This window comes from Trachurus japonicus, chromosome 16, assembly GCF_045865225.1.
Source record: "Trachurus japonicus isolate A0001 chromosome 16, Traja_1.0".
Taxonomy (NCBI): domain Eukaryota; kingdom Metazoa; phylum Chordata; class Actinopteri; order Carangiformes; family Carangidae; genus Trachurus; species Trachurus japonicus.
The window spans coordinates 35347763-35362964 of NC_140922.1; the positions used below are offsets into that span (position 1 = coordinate 35347763).

Consider the following 15202-nt stretch of genomic DNA (forward strand, 5'->3'; position numbering starts at 1 on the left):
GGACTAAGGGCTGGGAGAAGTTTCAGAGTCCTCCGTGGCTTCTCTGAGTTACAGGGGGTCTCGGCGTAGCAGTGCATGTCCATATAACGGTTGCAAATGGACACCAACTGTCTTCATAACAAAAAGACACACCAAAAAACATCCAAATACCTCCATGCTGCTCGTCTGTAATGTCCCTCTTGTATTGAAGCCCCAACATGAGAAATTGTCCCGAAAAAAATTAAATAAGTCTATATTTTAACCTTGTTTGTAGCGGAAGCTTCCAGTGTCTCAGTTCACTGCTCTGCACTGTGCACTGTGCAAATCGTGCGAGATTTGAGACTGTGAAATTTGAATTTTGGGTGAACTATCCCTTTATTTTTTGATTTTAAAAGGCCTGTGCACGTTTCTCCCTTTCCCTTATGTAGCTTTAAGTACTTTTTGATGCTCGAGAGACATCCAAACACACATCACCTTACTGTGGTCGGCCATGTTTTCCGAGGTTGCACAATGAATTGCATTTACCTCGGAAGTCGGAATTTCCGTCCTGGATCTTTGCAATCGAACGCAGCGTTATATTAATAGATGAAGACAAGAGAGGTGACATAAAGGGATAGTTCAACATTTTGTCAAATTGTCCCATTGCCATAACCCCTATAGTCGTAGCAGTAGGTTCGTTACCTTTAATTGTCGGTGCAAGCTGTTTTTAGAACGGCGGAGCAGAGCCGTGAGCTGCTCAGAGCTACGCTACGGAGGCTCATGGGATTTCTTTGGTTTCCCTCATCATCAAACTCATCAAATACACAATCCAACAACTCCACTACGCTCTGGTGGACAAGTTGTGAGCTGCACATTCACCACGCTATGAGATAATAACACAACGTTACCACACAGAGTTGTTTTAGAGGGAAATTCATGCAAAACCGCTGATGCGCGTTGCCTTCAGGGACAGTTTTTCATCAACAGTCTCTGTATTTCCCTATTTAGGATGCAGTTGGTCGGAATTACATCAAAGCAACATGGCGTTGCACTTTCTCCTCAACTTTTACTGGTATGTGTCGTTTTTAGCATTTTTTGTTTTTATGTATTTAATTTAGGATTTATTTTTCTAAAAGTGTAGAATTACTCTGCAGTGGTGCTTCCATTCCCACTCTGTTAAAGCAGAAGTAAGCGATCCGGTGGTTTTGGCTAATGCTGCGTTCCAGGCAGGCTTTTGAAATCGTAAATTACAGCTTCAAGTCACAACTTACGACTTTGTAGCGTTCCAGGCAACCCACTCGTGTTTTTCTGACCTGTTTTACCGGTGAAAGTCACTATAACGGCCACTCGTAACTTCTGACCCGTGAAGTCGTACCAGATCGAACTGGTACCACTTCACAGGTCGGAAAAACACCTTGAACGCACCATAACGTCTTGTCAGCCGATGGAGTTAGCAGCCCCCGCCCTCGTCATGGATCTATTGGTCCTCGTCCCTACGTCACCACATTCAGGCGCATCCCTTGGCTGCACACACAGAGAGGACTGCCCCTTTATGCCGTTCTCTCTCCTCATTGGATAAAACTTGTAGGATACAAGGAAAGTTTTCTCCTGGGCTCAGAGCAGAGCAGAGTGACTGACAGACCCGTGTTTCAGACCAAACACTCTATAGAAGTGATTGCTGTGGGAAGATACAACTATTTAAAGGGATAGTTCAACATTTTGGCAAATTGGCCCATTGCCATAATCGCTATAGTCATAGCAGTAGGTTCATTACCTTTAATTGTAGGTGTAAGCTATTTTCAGTACGGCGGAGCGCAGCAGCAGGCTGCTCAGAGCTACGCTATGGAGGCTAAGGGAATTTCTTGGTTTCCCTCATTAAACTCATCAAATTCAACATCCCAAAACTCCACAGCGCTTTTGTAGACAAGTTGTGACCTGCACAACCACCACGCTATGAGATAATGACGGAACGATACGAAACGGAGCCGTTTTCGAGGTAAATTCATACAAAACCGCTGATGCGCGTTGCGTTCAGGGACAGTTTTTCAGCAAGCAGTCTCCGTATTTACCCTGTATTTACCTCGAAAACGGCTCCGTTTCGTATCGTTCCGTCATTATCTCATAGCGTGGTGGTTGTGCAGGTCACAACTTGTCTACAAAAGCGCTGTGGAGTTTTGGGATTTTGTATTTGATGAGTTTAATGAGGGAAACCAAGAAATTCCGTTAGCCTCCATAGTGTAGCTCTGAGCAGCCAGCTGCTGCGCTCCGCTGTACTGAAAATAGCTTACACCTACAATTAAAGGTAATGAACCTACTGCTATGACTATAGCGATTATGGCAATGGGCCAATTTGCCAAAATGTTGAACTATCCCTTTAAGACTTAGATTAACACAAATATATCGCTTACTTCTGCTTTAATTTGTGATTTAAAAAGTTCTGTGTGCGTTTGTAGTAGGGACGGAAAAAAAACACGCTTTCTCTCTCTCCTTTATGTAGCTGATGTACTTCCCCAGCAGTACTTTCTGATCCAAACACACATCACCTTACTGTGGTCGGCCATGTTTTCCGAGGACAAAGAAACGCATTTATTTCGGAAGTCGGAACTTGATCTTTCCGAGTTCCAAGTGCAATCGAACGCAGCGTTTTACTAATAGACGAAGACAACAGAGGCGACATGATGGAGGAGGGATAACAGGTGATTAATCCGTGTGTCATCTGGATGTAAATGCACCTGAGAGTGAAAGCTGCCGCTGCCGAGGAGACGACCACATTTAAATTCATAGAAACTCTGAAGCTGCTTCGTCCTGTCGGATAAACCTCCGGTTAGGGACCAGAGCGTGTGTGTGTGTGTGAGTGTGTGTGTGTGTGAGTGTATTTATTCATGAATGCGCTCATGTTCTATGTATGCTCATATTTTTACATGTATGTTCACACTTATTGCTGGTTTCCATGGTTGCGGCCTGGACTCTTTTTTTTTTTTCTTTCTTTTTTTTTTAAACAGCGAGGCTTCGTTCGGCCCAGGCTGTGACGGTGGTGGTGTGGTGCGTTCACTATCGCCTCCACTCAGCATACACACACACACACATACACACACGCACACACACATACACATTACACACATTACACACACACACACACTCGCAGGTTGTTGTGACATTAGCTCATTAGAGTGAAGTGGACGTCAGATGAACGAGCGACTCGAGTGTGAATGAAAACGAATCCAATTAAACCCAGATTTCCCCACTTGTTTTAAACACAACAGGAGCTTCACACACACCTGTACACACACACACACACACACACACATACACCTGTACACACACACACACATCTGTACACACACACACACACACACACACCTGTACACACACATATTTATGTCAAACTGAACTCATCTGGAAACCTGCTCTTGTCCGAGAGAAATTTCTCCCACGGGAGACTAATAAATGATTTTGAACTTTGATTAGGAGGGGTAGGAGGAAGAGGAGGATGGGGAGGAGGAGGAAGAAGAAGAGTAGAAGGGGTGATGATGAGGAGGAGGAAGAGGGAAGAAGAGGAGGAGGAAGAGGCGGGAAAAGAGGAGGAGAAGGAGGGGGGATGAGGAGGAGGAAGAAGAGGAGGAGGTGGGGGGATTATGAGTGGGAGGAGGAGGAGGAAGAGGAGGAGGAGGAGGAAGAAGAAGAGGAGGAGTGATGATGAGGAGGAGGAAAAGGAAGAAGAGGAGAAGAAAGGGGTGGGGAGAAGAGGAGGAGGAGAAGGAGGAAGAAGAAGAGCTGAAGGGGGGATGAGGAGGAGTACGTGGAAGAGGAGGATGGGGAGGAGGAAGAAGAAGAGAAGGATGATGATGAGGAGGAAGAAGAGTAGAAGAGGATGATGATAAGGAGGAGGAGGAGGAGGAGGAGGAGGAAGAGGAAGAAGAGTAGAAGAGGAAGAGGAGGTGAAAAGAAAAAAATAAGCAGATGAAGAGTCCAGTTGAGGTTCTGGTCCATGAAGCTCTGTGACATCATCGTGAGGTCATCGTGAGGTCATCAGCTCGTCACCAATCAGAGCTCGTTACAGCTCAGATGTTTTTATAAAGAAGAGACTCATTAAGACTCTTAGACCAGTTCAAGTAACTGAAGTTAAGTTAGGTGTCCCTGAACGCATCGTGTGTAGCCGCCTGATGTCATCATGTGTTTGTGTGTTTCCCCCAGCAGGGCCGGAGGAAACCGGGGCCCCTCAGGGCCTCCAGGGGCCCCCCACCCCCCAGACCCCCCCGACCCCCAACCTGGAGACCAGAGTCCACAACCTGAGAGAGTGAGTCTGAGGGCGCTTTCACACCGCTAGTTGGATTATTTGCTCCGCACCAGTAAAACTGTTACATTGTGACTACAGACTGCAGAGTGGAGCGGAGCGTTCACACAGGAAAACCAACTAAAACTGGTCTGAATGACGTTTCCTCATCTTCTGGTAGAAATAAGCACCAATTTGGACTTTCACAATGGAGACAACACTGTAGAACAGGGGTACTCAAATACATTTGTCGAAGGGCCAGAATTTTTCTTAACAGACACCTTGGGGGCCGAACATTCAAATAGGCCTAGATTGAAATTAAATTCACCTTTTTCGTCTAATAATTTAAATATGTTTATTTTACTTGTAAGCACATAATTTTTATTTATACACTTCACGGTGTTTTGTAAATGTCTTAACATTATCATATCATCATTACATATCATGCTGGAGTTTTACACTGCTGACTTGTATCCTCAGACATGCCCTGTGATTTTCAGCTTAAATATGATATGACCTGACCATCACAGGACATGTCTGACTCTGTTCTGAGGATACAAGTCATTGGTCCTGAAATGTGTGTTTCTCTTCTATAATACACATTCTACATCTCGGAGGCGACGTCTTTCCACACACAGGCTTCCTTCACCTGTCAAACGAGGCAGAGCTCAGTGGGAAACAGTAGGAGAGACACAGGCCGAGGGAACCGGGACACAACACTGGGGGAGAAGCAGGTCGTGCAGCTGTACGCCGCAGATGTGCACGAAAAAACAATCGCGTCTCATCAAATGCGCGCGGCTACGGCTTTTGAGTTGTGAGCGTGCATGACGCGCGGCTACATTGAATGGGTTTGAGCGCGCGCAAAAGACGCTTCATCTGAACGGCCCCCCATGTATGATGCACACACAGTTGAACCAAGACGGCGGTGAAAATCACCCACGGTCTCTGCAGACAGGCAGGGAAAACCCTGCAGTCCAGCCCGCTCCCCAAACACTCGCGCATGGTGATTTGGGTTCGTCAGCGTTTCTGTATCCCAGTGCAGCGCCTCACAGGCACACACAAACGCTCCGCACGTGTTTCCATGTCCCAGCGCATTGACTTACAGGCGCACGGAGCCCGAGAAATACAGTATACAGTAATATGTAAATTAGTAGAACTCAGTCGCGGGCCTGATTGGAAGGTTCGGCGGGCCGGATGCGGCCCGCGGGCCGCCTATTGAGTACCGCTGCTGTAGAACACTGTACAATTAGCGCGATACAGCTCATAGATGTACCGTTTATTAGCGGCCAAGGGCGATCTCTCTCTCTCTCTCTCTGTGTGGTTGTGTGTGTGTGTGTGTGTGTGTGTGCGCGCGGTGTGACCGCACGTGAGAGAGACGGCAGGTGGAGGGGCAGACTGGCAGAGATGATAGATGGTGAAACACGGTTTCTTTTTTCCCGTGAGAGACTGTGGCCCAAACACACCACACGTTTCATTGAAAATACACCGGTCGACCTGAGTTGGTCCAGGTTCACGTTCTCACTGGAAAGCGGACCGAGACCCCTAACCCCTTTTCAGAGGTCTCGGTCCGCTTGATTTAGTGCCACCCGAGTGCAATTGATGCTTTCACACCAACGAAAACGAACCTAACTAAGGCCTAGTCCACACCAACACGGGTATTTTTGAAACCAAACTTTTATTGCCCCGGGTTTAAAAAAAATTTGCGTCCACACCACCGGTGTGATAAAAAATATCTCCGTCCACATGAGACCGCAAAATCCGCCTCAAACAATGTCATGTGCATGCCAAAGCAGTAGGTGGCGATGTCACTCCTAACAGGAAGGCCATTTTAGTGCAGAGAAACACACGGTTTCAAAAATACCCGCGTTCGTGTGGACGGCCCCTAAGAGCTTTTGGTTCAAATGGACCGTTTAGTGCGCACCGACTGCTGTTGGTGTGAAAGCGCCCTGAGTCTGTAGAGCTGATATGAGGCGTTCAGGTGCTGCTGACGGTCGGGAAACTACACTAAAGGCTGGATCAAACAACACGATTTTGTCGTGGTCGATACATCGAGTCGGATCGTGAACGTCGGGAACAACGAACGGACGTGTAGCGTAACGAAACTGATGAACAGAAATTTTGTGTCTATAGGACTGACTCATACATTTTCCTTTCTTTACAGGCTCCGCCTCTTTTTCCCATTACTGTATTATCTGGGAGAAAGGGGGCGGAGTCAAACGCTGCCAACATGGCTGTTTGTGGTGTAACAGCTCACTCGTCCACCTTCGTTTACAGTCGCATTCAAACAGTCCAGATTAGGGATGTCACGATTATAAATTTTCTTGGTACGATTATTGTCAGAGAAATAATCACGGTACTACAATTATCATGATTATTATGCACTAATTCATTTCACAACACTATGAATGTGTAAAATAAAATATAGTCAAAATATAATTACATTACTCATTGTTTACACAAAATATTTCAAGTATCTATTAATATAGTATGACCAATTCTTAATTTCCATATTCAGATCATAAATTGTTATCTATACCAAATGTTTGCGTTTATTTTCATCGTTTTTTGTTTTGTTTTGCTTTTTTTTTAAATTATAAATGACACGCTAACATTTAAATTCCTACCAATTCAATGTTACGTTAGTTAAATGGACCTGTATCTGTGCATTTACCTTTATTTTTGCGCACATCTGCCGATTAGGTTCCGACATCATCTTTTTGGGAAAGTTATGGTATTTAGTAATCTTTACGATTAATTAATTGTGGCGTTTAATACCGCGATTAATTGTGAAAACAAGTAATCGTGACATCCCTAGTCCAGATGTTGTAGCTGTTTGTATCGTCCACCTTTGTTTTACAGTCACGTTCCAACAGTCCAGATGTTTTTAAAGGGTGAAGCTGCGTTCAGAAACAGCAGCTCAGTCTCAGAAACATTTCACATTCACAGTTTGCAGATATGCAAATGAGCTGCGGCTGATTTAACGTCGCCGTGGCAGCGGAGGTTCGTCTCCGCTGAATCACTGACTTCAGCACCGACTCTGAATAGTGAATGAACTCCGTGTGTGTGTGTGTGTGAAGTTTTCCTGTGAAGACACAACGATGTGTCGTCGTCGGCATAGCGACGGCGTCCTCATGAATAATTCAGCGGCTGGATGTTTGAATCACAGAGGTCCGACAGCCGATCTGTGGGGAACGCCTCGCGACGCCTCAGAGCGGCTGCTGATTGGACGACGGGCGACGGGCCGGGTGGGGCTCGTCTGATTGGACAGATGGCGGGGGGATCACCCCTCTGATTGGGGTCAGCTCGTCACCGCGGCAACAGCATCACACACCGACACACACTTAAAAGTTTCTCTGTGTGAGAACTAAAGTCTGTCAGCTATCAAAGTAGAGGAGGAAGAGGAAGAAGAGGAGGAGGAAGAGGGAGGAAAAGAGAAGAAGAGGAGGAAGAGGGAGGAAAAGAGAAGAAGAGGAGGAGAGAGGAGGAGGAAGAGGAGGAGAGAGGAGGAGGAGAAAGAAAGAGGAAGAAGAAGAAGAAGTGGAGGATGACGAGAAACAGGTGGAGTAGTAGGAAGAAAAGGATGAGGAGGAAGAAGAAGAAGAGGAAAAAGGAGTAGGAAGAGGAGGAGGAGGTAGAGAGAAGAACAGGAAAAGAGAGGAGGAGGAAGAATAAGAAGTGGAGGAGGAGGAGGAAGAAGAGGAGAAACAGGAGGAGGAGGAGGAAAAAGAGGAGAGAGTAGTAGGAAGAAAAGGAAGAGGAGGAAGAAGATGAGGAAAGAGGGGGAGGTAGAGGAGGAACAGGAGGAGGAAAAAGAAGAGGTGGAGGAGGAGGAAGAGGAGGAGGTAGAAGAGGAAGATGAGGAGAGAGGAGTATGAAGAGGAGGAAAAACAGGAGGAGGAGGAAGAGAGAGAAGGAAGAGGGAGGAAAAGAGAAGAGGAGGAGGAGGAAGAAGAGTAAAAACAGGAGGAGGGGGATGAGAAAGAGGAGAGAGTAGTAAGAAAAGGAGGAGGAAGAAGAGGAGGAAGAGGGAGAGGGAGAGAGAGGAGGAGGAAAAACAGGAGGAGGAGAAAGAGGAGAGAGTAGTAGGAAGAAAAGGAAGAAGGGGAAAGATGAGGAGGAAGAGGAAGGAGGATGAGGAAGAGGAGAAACAGGAGGAGGAGAAAGAGGAGAGAGTAGTAGGAAGAAAAGGAGGAGGAGGAAGAAGAAGAGGAAAGAGGAGGAGGAATAAGAGGGAGAGGAGGAGGAAGAAGAAGAAGAGGAAAGAAGAGGAAAGAGGAGTAGGAAGAGGAGGAGGAGACAATCAGATCAGTGTTTCCCTCTGAGGGGATTTGGGTCGAGATGATGATGATGATGATGACGAGGGAGGAACAGTTCAGAGAGGTGATGAAGACTTGAGCCACTTCCTGTCAATCAATCAATCAATCAATCAATCACCTTCACTGAAACATAAACAAAGTGAATCAGACGGAACGAGAGAAACCAGAGAAAACAGAGAGTGGAGTGTTCACCTGCTGTGACGGAGCAGCAGACAGGAAGTGGACCGACCTCAGCTCTGAGCTCCGACCTGCCAATCACAGCCTCCCTGAGGGGGGGGGGGGGGGGAGAGGGGGAGGGAGGAGGAGGAGGGGGAGGAGGAGGAGGAGGAGGAGGAGGTGACATGGAGTCAAACAGTAAAAAAAACATCTTCAGAAATTCAGCAGGTCAAAGCTCAAAGCTGCTGAATATCTCAAACTGTCATGTTTACCTCACACACACACACACACACACACACACACACACACACACACAGATTCATGTTTTCCTATCGATGTGAGGTCACCGTGTTTGAACAGTGGACATGTCACATTGAGGGACGCGAGTGTAACGGAGTCTATTCTGCATCGTTCGTTCTGCGTCTATTCTGACCAATTGGCCAACCTATGGCTAAGCCCCGCCCCCTCCACTCACTCGGACAACAAACAGTCAACATTCGGTGACAGTTGCTATGGCAGCTGTCACAATAGGAGACATTTCACAGGAGGCAGTTGATGATTTTTGGAGACAGAAAGATTAAATATCATCTGGAAGTCACCAAAACTTAACTTGCCACGAAACGCCGATAGCGACGGGCTAATTTCTGTTAGCCTGTCTATGGAGTTTTACATTATACGTTAGCATTAAGCTAGCGGACTTTATGCTTAGTTGTGATACTGGCTAACATCTAAACATCTCTGACAATATGTTGCCTCAAATACGTTGTTGACTTAACTTAGAACAGATGTAGACATCCTTGTTAAGTTTATCCAGGTTTAGTTGGTGTTGTGGTCTACTGCATAACTTTATCCAGAGCAGAAACTTCTCTTGGTTGAGATGTGGCTTGGGAAAAGGTTAAAATAAATCCCCCCCGTCGCCCAGCCTTGGCTTAGCCATAGGTCAATTGACCTATGGCTAAGCCCCGCCCCCTCCACTCACTCGGACAAACAGTCAACATTCGGTGACAGTTGCTATGGCAACAGCTGTCACAGTAGGAGACATTTCACAGGAGGCAATTGATGATTTTTGGAGCCAGAAAGATTAAATATCATCTCGAAGTCACCAAAAGGGCCTTAATTTAGCTTTACTGGCTGTCGGTTGCCGCGAAACGCCGATAGCGACGGGCTAATTTCTGTTAGCTCGTCTATGGAGTTTTACATTATACGTTAGCATTAAGCTAGCAGACTTTATGCTTAGTTGTGATACTGGCTGTGTGTGTTTTGAACGTTGTTTCAAACTTGATTGAACATCTTTGATACTTATATATAATATATTGCTTTACTCCTCTTTTTATTTTATGTGCCGTTTTTACTGTAGGTAAGTTAGGGCATGCTAGCTAGAAAGGTTAGGCTAACGTTAGAGATGTTAAAGAAAACTAAAATGTCAAGAAAAAACATAAAAACGAATGAAAACTGACTAACTGCAATGCATTTCAATGGACGTGGAAGCAGCATTAATAATTGGTCCTATATTAATATTTTGTTCATATAATTAGTAAAGCAATTAGATTTGGACTATATTTGGTTTTACACATTCATAGTGTTGTAAAATAATTGAAAGTCTATAATGGTGACATCACTAATTACCTGCCTGTGAACCTGTAACACTGTGAGTCCATGTGACAGTCGACATCACGGTGCCTTCAGGGGACGCTGGGACGCTGCTGCTCTGAGTGTTAAAGGTCTGTTTCAGACTGGGCTTCGTCATGTCACTGAGCTGTGAACATGTATGCAACACACACACACACACACACACACACACTCGGTGCCGTCCTTCCTGCTGAGCTGTCACTCAGGTCCCCCGTGAATCTCAGCAGGTCACATGATCAAACAGTCGAGCTGCTGCTGAGAGTCGATGGGAGTTCATTTAGAAGCTGAAGACACAGAGACACAGAGAGACGTCGGTCTAAACATTTACATGTTCCTCTGTCTGTTTGTGTCTCTATCTTTGTCTCTGTGTCTCTTCTCTCTTCAGGACAAATGCAGATAATAAACAGAGAGAATGAATGGTTGATTTAAAGTGACAGAGTCTTTGTACATCAATGACAGTTAAAGAGGAACTATGCAAGTCCGCTCGCTTTTCTGCTCTTTTGGTTACGCTCCTCTCCTCCATGTGCATTTGTTTACAACGAAGCAGGTGAAAACTCAATAAACGGAGCGGTGGATAACGTTACATAACATATACGATGTTACGGTGCGTGTGTGATTGTGTTGTCTTAACCATAATGAACAAAAGGTTACGGGTTACGGAGCGCATTACGTTTGTGTCACGGTGCAGCAGAGACGAGAGCTATTGCAAGGTTGGTTTTCAGCCGTGAGACGCCAGGTGAAGACTGAGAGCCTCCGTTGTCACTTTAACAAGTCACAAGTCATTGGTTAACAACCACAACTACTCTGGAGCTTTTTAATTAAAGGATAATTACCGTTTTTTACAATCTGGACCTTATTTCTAGCATAAAATCCGATCATTTCCTCCCCCAGATAACTTTGGTGTCATTCCAAGTGGTTGTGATGAAATGAGCTCCAGCCGAGAGCCGTGTATATCCGTATAATGGAGTCTACAGGGCAGCAGAATGCAGCCTCTAAATAACACATTATCTGCAGAGAAACTCCTTCATTTCACCAATATTTAGTTCTGATAGGCTAGTGCTATTCCCCTCTGAGTCCGGGGTTAGCTGTTATCAACATCCGGGGTCTGTAGGTTGACCTACTGACCTCTGACCTGGATGATGTCATCTCTGTAGGTTGACCAACTAACCTCCAGTTGCGCTAAAAATGGACCCGAATGCCGAAGCAGAATGATTATTATCAGAATGAGCCGGGCGGCGTTCAGAGATGACATCATCCAGGTCAGAGGTCAGTAGGTCAACCTACAGACCCCGGATGTTGATAACAGCTAACCCCGGACTCAGAGGGGAATAGCACTAGCCTATCAGAACTAAATCTTGGTGAAATGAAGGAGTTTCTCTGCAGATAATGTGTTATTTAGAGGCTGCATTCTGCTGCCCTGTAGACTCCATTATACGGATATACGCGCCTCTCGGCTGGAGCTCATTTCATCACAACCACTTGGAATGACACCAAAGTTATCTGGGGGAGGAAATGATCGGATTTTATGCTAGAAATAAGGTCCAGATTGTAATAAAAACGGTAATTATCCTTTAAGGTAAAAATGTAGCATGGCCACGGGAGAAATGCTGCTCAGTTCCTCTTTAAACCTGAGTCTGGTCCCTGCAGGTCTCTCAGGCGTCGCCTCGGCTCCGACGCTTTCCAGCAGCTGTATGAGAACCTGAAGGAGGACAGGCGGCAGCGGCGGCATCAGGATGGTGAGGAAGAGGAGGAGGAGGAGGAGGAGGAGGAGGAGGAGGCCCTGAGGCGTCTGGGAGATGAAGATGACGTCTGTCTGCAGGTGGATCAGCTGCTGTTCTATGAGGATGAGCTGAAGAAACTGAAGAAACAACCGCAGGACGACGATGAACCGCCGGTCTGAACATTCAACAAAACTTTATTTAAACAGCTGATCAGAGAACATATTGCATTCACTTGAGATAAAAAAAGAAAACGCTCTGTTTTTCTGTTTGTAATACATTTTTTGGTAACACTTTACAATAAGGTACACAAAATTACAGTAGTTAATGAGGAATCAGAGTTCTTTATTTTTCAGTTTTTCAGAGTAATTTCTTTCTGACTTAAAGGGATAGTTCACCCAAAATTCAAACTTCACTCATTATCTCCTCCCCCTCATGTGGACTAAGGGCTGGGAGAAGTTTCAGAGTCCTCCGTGGCTTCTCTGAGTTACAAGGGGTCTCGGCGTAGCAGTGCATGTCCATATGATGGTTGATAACGGAGCTCACTTTTCTTCGTCCAAAAAGACAGGAGATAACGAGTTAAATTTGAATTTTAGGTGAACTATCCCTTTAACTGACTTTCTGATTTCAAAATAAAGGTGCTCCATCAGACTGCTCTGATATTTTCTAAGGTGTTCAGTAATAACAGGTCAATCAATCTGAATTTACTGGAAAAAAGAGAAAATAAGAAATGTTAGTGGGCTTTTCCTTCAAATTGCCAATTATGCAAATTAATCTGTTTTGGGATGTCACCTTTATTTTGAAATCAGACCTTACATGCTTTAACTGCTCTTACTGGGGAGCTTCTCACGGGATTTTGAAATCTTTTAAAAAAAGATTACTCCTAAAAACAAACTGAAAAAAACTTAATATAGGACCTATATATAGCTATATTTTTATTTTTTATATATATTTTATATATGAATATATATATATATATTCAGAAAATATTAAAAACAGGAAAGTAAATTACTGTAAAAGGTTTGTTTTTTTTTCTTCAAGTGAATGCAACACGCTCCCGTAGAACAGAGAGCGCTGACTGACAGGTAATCTGATCTGAAGTCAGCTCACCTGTTTGTCTGAGCCTGAAATAAAAGAGTTCAATGGATTTAAAGTGATTTTGGTGTTCTGCTGTCGTCATGGTGATAAGATCTAACCGTTAGGCAGTGTGTGTGTGTGTGTGTGTGTGTGTGTGTGACATCTGTGTGATGTGATGCGACGTGTCAAACAGCGGCTGTGATGTGTTCAGGTGTTGGAGATGAAAGACGACAAACTGAAACACGAGCGATCTTTATTCCCGCAGGATGTGAACGCATCGCGGCTGATTCAGGTGTCAATCACCTCAACGCTCATCATCGCTGACACACAAACATGTTCACTGCCTCCTCGTGTGTGTGTGTGTGTGTGTGTGTGTGTGTGTGTGTGTTTGTCTATGTTACTTGGTGGGAACCACCGTCGGACAGCACACTCACAGTGTGGGCACCAAAATTTTGGTGGGGACCAAAATGCTGGTCCCCACCAAGAAAAGCATTGCATTGATGTAAAAAAGGTCACAGGGATGCCCTGTCAAATTTTCAGGGGTTACCCCACCAGTCACGAAAACCTGACAAGTGTGCTTAAGTGTGCTTGAGTGAAATTTACTCAGTATCGCCCCCTACTGGTCAGACCTGGTAAGGCAGACACACACACTTCACACACACTTGGTCATCTGCGCATGTGCAAGCAATTGGTTTACTGCAAAGACAGATACTACACTGACTGACTTAGTGAGGGTTATTAATTATAAAGGTTATTAGATAATGTTATAACTATTGAATGTATTTTCCTGTATGTAAGTACCAGTGGAAACGACAAGCTTTTGATTTATTATCAAATAACATCTTATCAAAAAGTAACGGATATAATATCTTTTATTAAGTACATAGACAAAGAAAACTGGCATTTATTCTTAATTAATTCCGTAATTCTCTGTTAAAAAATAGTATTAATTTTAGGGCCGGGACTCGATTAAAAAAATTAATCTAATTAATTAGAGGCTGTGTAATTAATTAATAGCAATTAATCGCATTTTAATCGCATATAAATATTTGACCTGAGAACAGTGAGAAGCATTTTTTTGTCACATGAATTTTAGTATAGCTATCATTGAATAATGATTGAATACATAAGCTTAAGCAACAAAACTTTTTTTTTTCAAAGTGGTACTTAAAGGGATAGTTCACCCAAAATTCAAATTTCACTCATTATCTACTCACCCTCATGTCAACTAAGAACTGTGAGAATTTTCAGAGTCCTCCGTTCCTTCTCTGAGATACGGGGGGTCCGCACAGCAGTATTTGTCCATATAATGGTTGTCTATGGACACCAACTTTCTTGGTCCAAAAAGACACACCAAAAAACATCCAAATACCTCCATACTGCTGGTCTGTAATGTCCCTCTTGTATTGAGGCCCCCACATGAGAAATTGTTCCGCCGGTCAGTGCAAATCATGAGAGATTAGCACTGACACAGGAAGAGCAGTGAACCGACACACTGGGAGCTTCCGCTACAAACAAGCTTAAAATATAGACTTATTTAACTTTTTTCAGAACAATTTCTCATGTCGGGGCTTCAATACAAGAGGGACATTACAGACGAGCAGCATGGAGGTATTTGAATGTTTTTTGGTGTGTCTTTTTGGACCAAGAAAGTTGGTGTCCATAGACAACCATTATAGAGAGCCTAAGCGGAAGCAGGAAGTAACGGTCACCATGGGACCTCAACTCTGAAAAACTTGCCATTCACTTGCATTGGACTGACAATTTTATTTCGCGATCCGATTGAATTGCGTCATGAGAAAAAAATATGACCTCTACCTGTTTAAAACATCACGTTTCATGAAGAGAAATCAGCAGGTTATCGTAAAACTATTGTAGAATAAAATTCGGAAGAATCCGTAACCAGAAAGACTACAAGTCGCGTAGTGACGTCACCATGGCGACCACATGCCGCCCTTTCCCGTGTCAGTTGGTGACGTATTTTCTGTGGGACAGCAGATCTGTAGTCCGTAGAGCGGTCTTCACACAAAATACATTCTCCTGTTGTCATTTTACAATAAACTGCTGCTTTTTTC

The 15202-nt window shown here is 44.5% G+C and overlaps 1 protein-coding gene across 1 annotated transcript in view; it reads left to right on the forward strand.

Moving 5' to 3' along the window:
- nek11 (NIMA-related kinase 11) overlaps positions 1-12267 on the forward strand; it is a 57038-nt gene extending 44771 nt beyond the window's left edge. Inside the window, exons 14-15 of the mRNA XM_085803255.1 lie at positions 4153-4255; positions 11980-12267. Of these exons, the coding sequence (XP_085659381.1) occupies positions 4153-4255; positions 11980-12232 (356 nt within the window). The 3' untranslated portion in view covers positions 12233-12267. The remainder of the gene's footprint in view (positions 1-4152; positions 4256-11979) is intronic.
- Positions 12268-15202: the final 2935 nt, after the last annotated feature.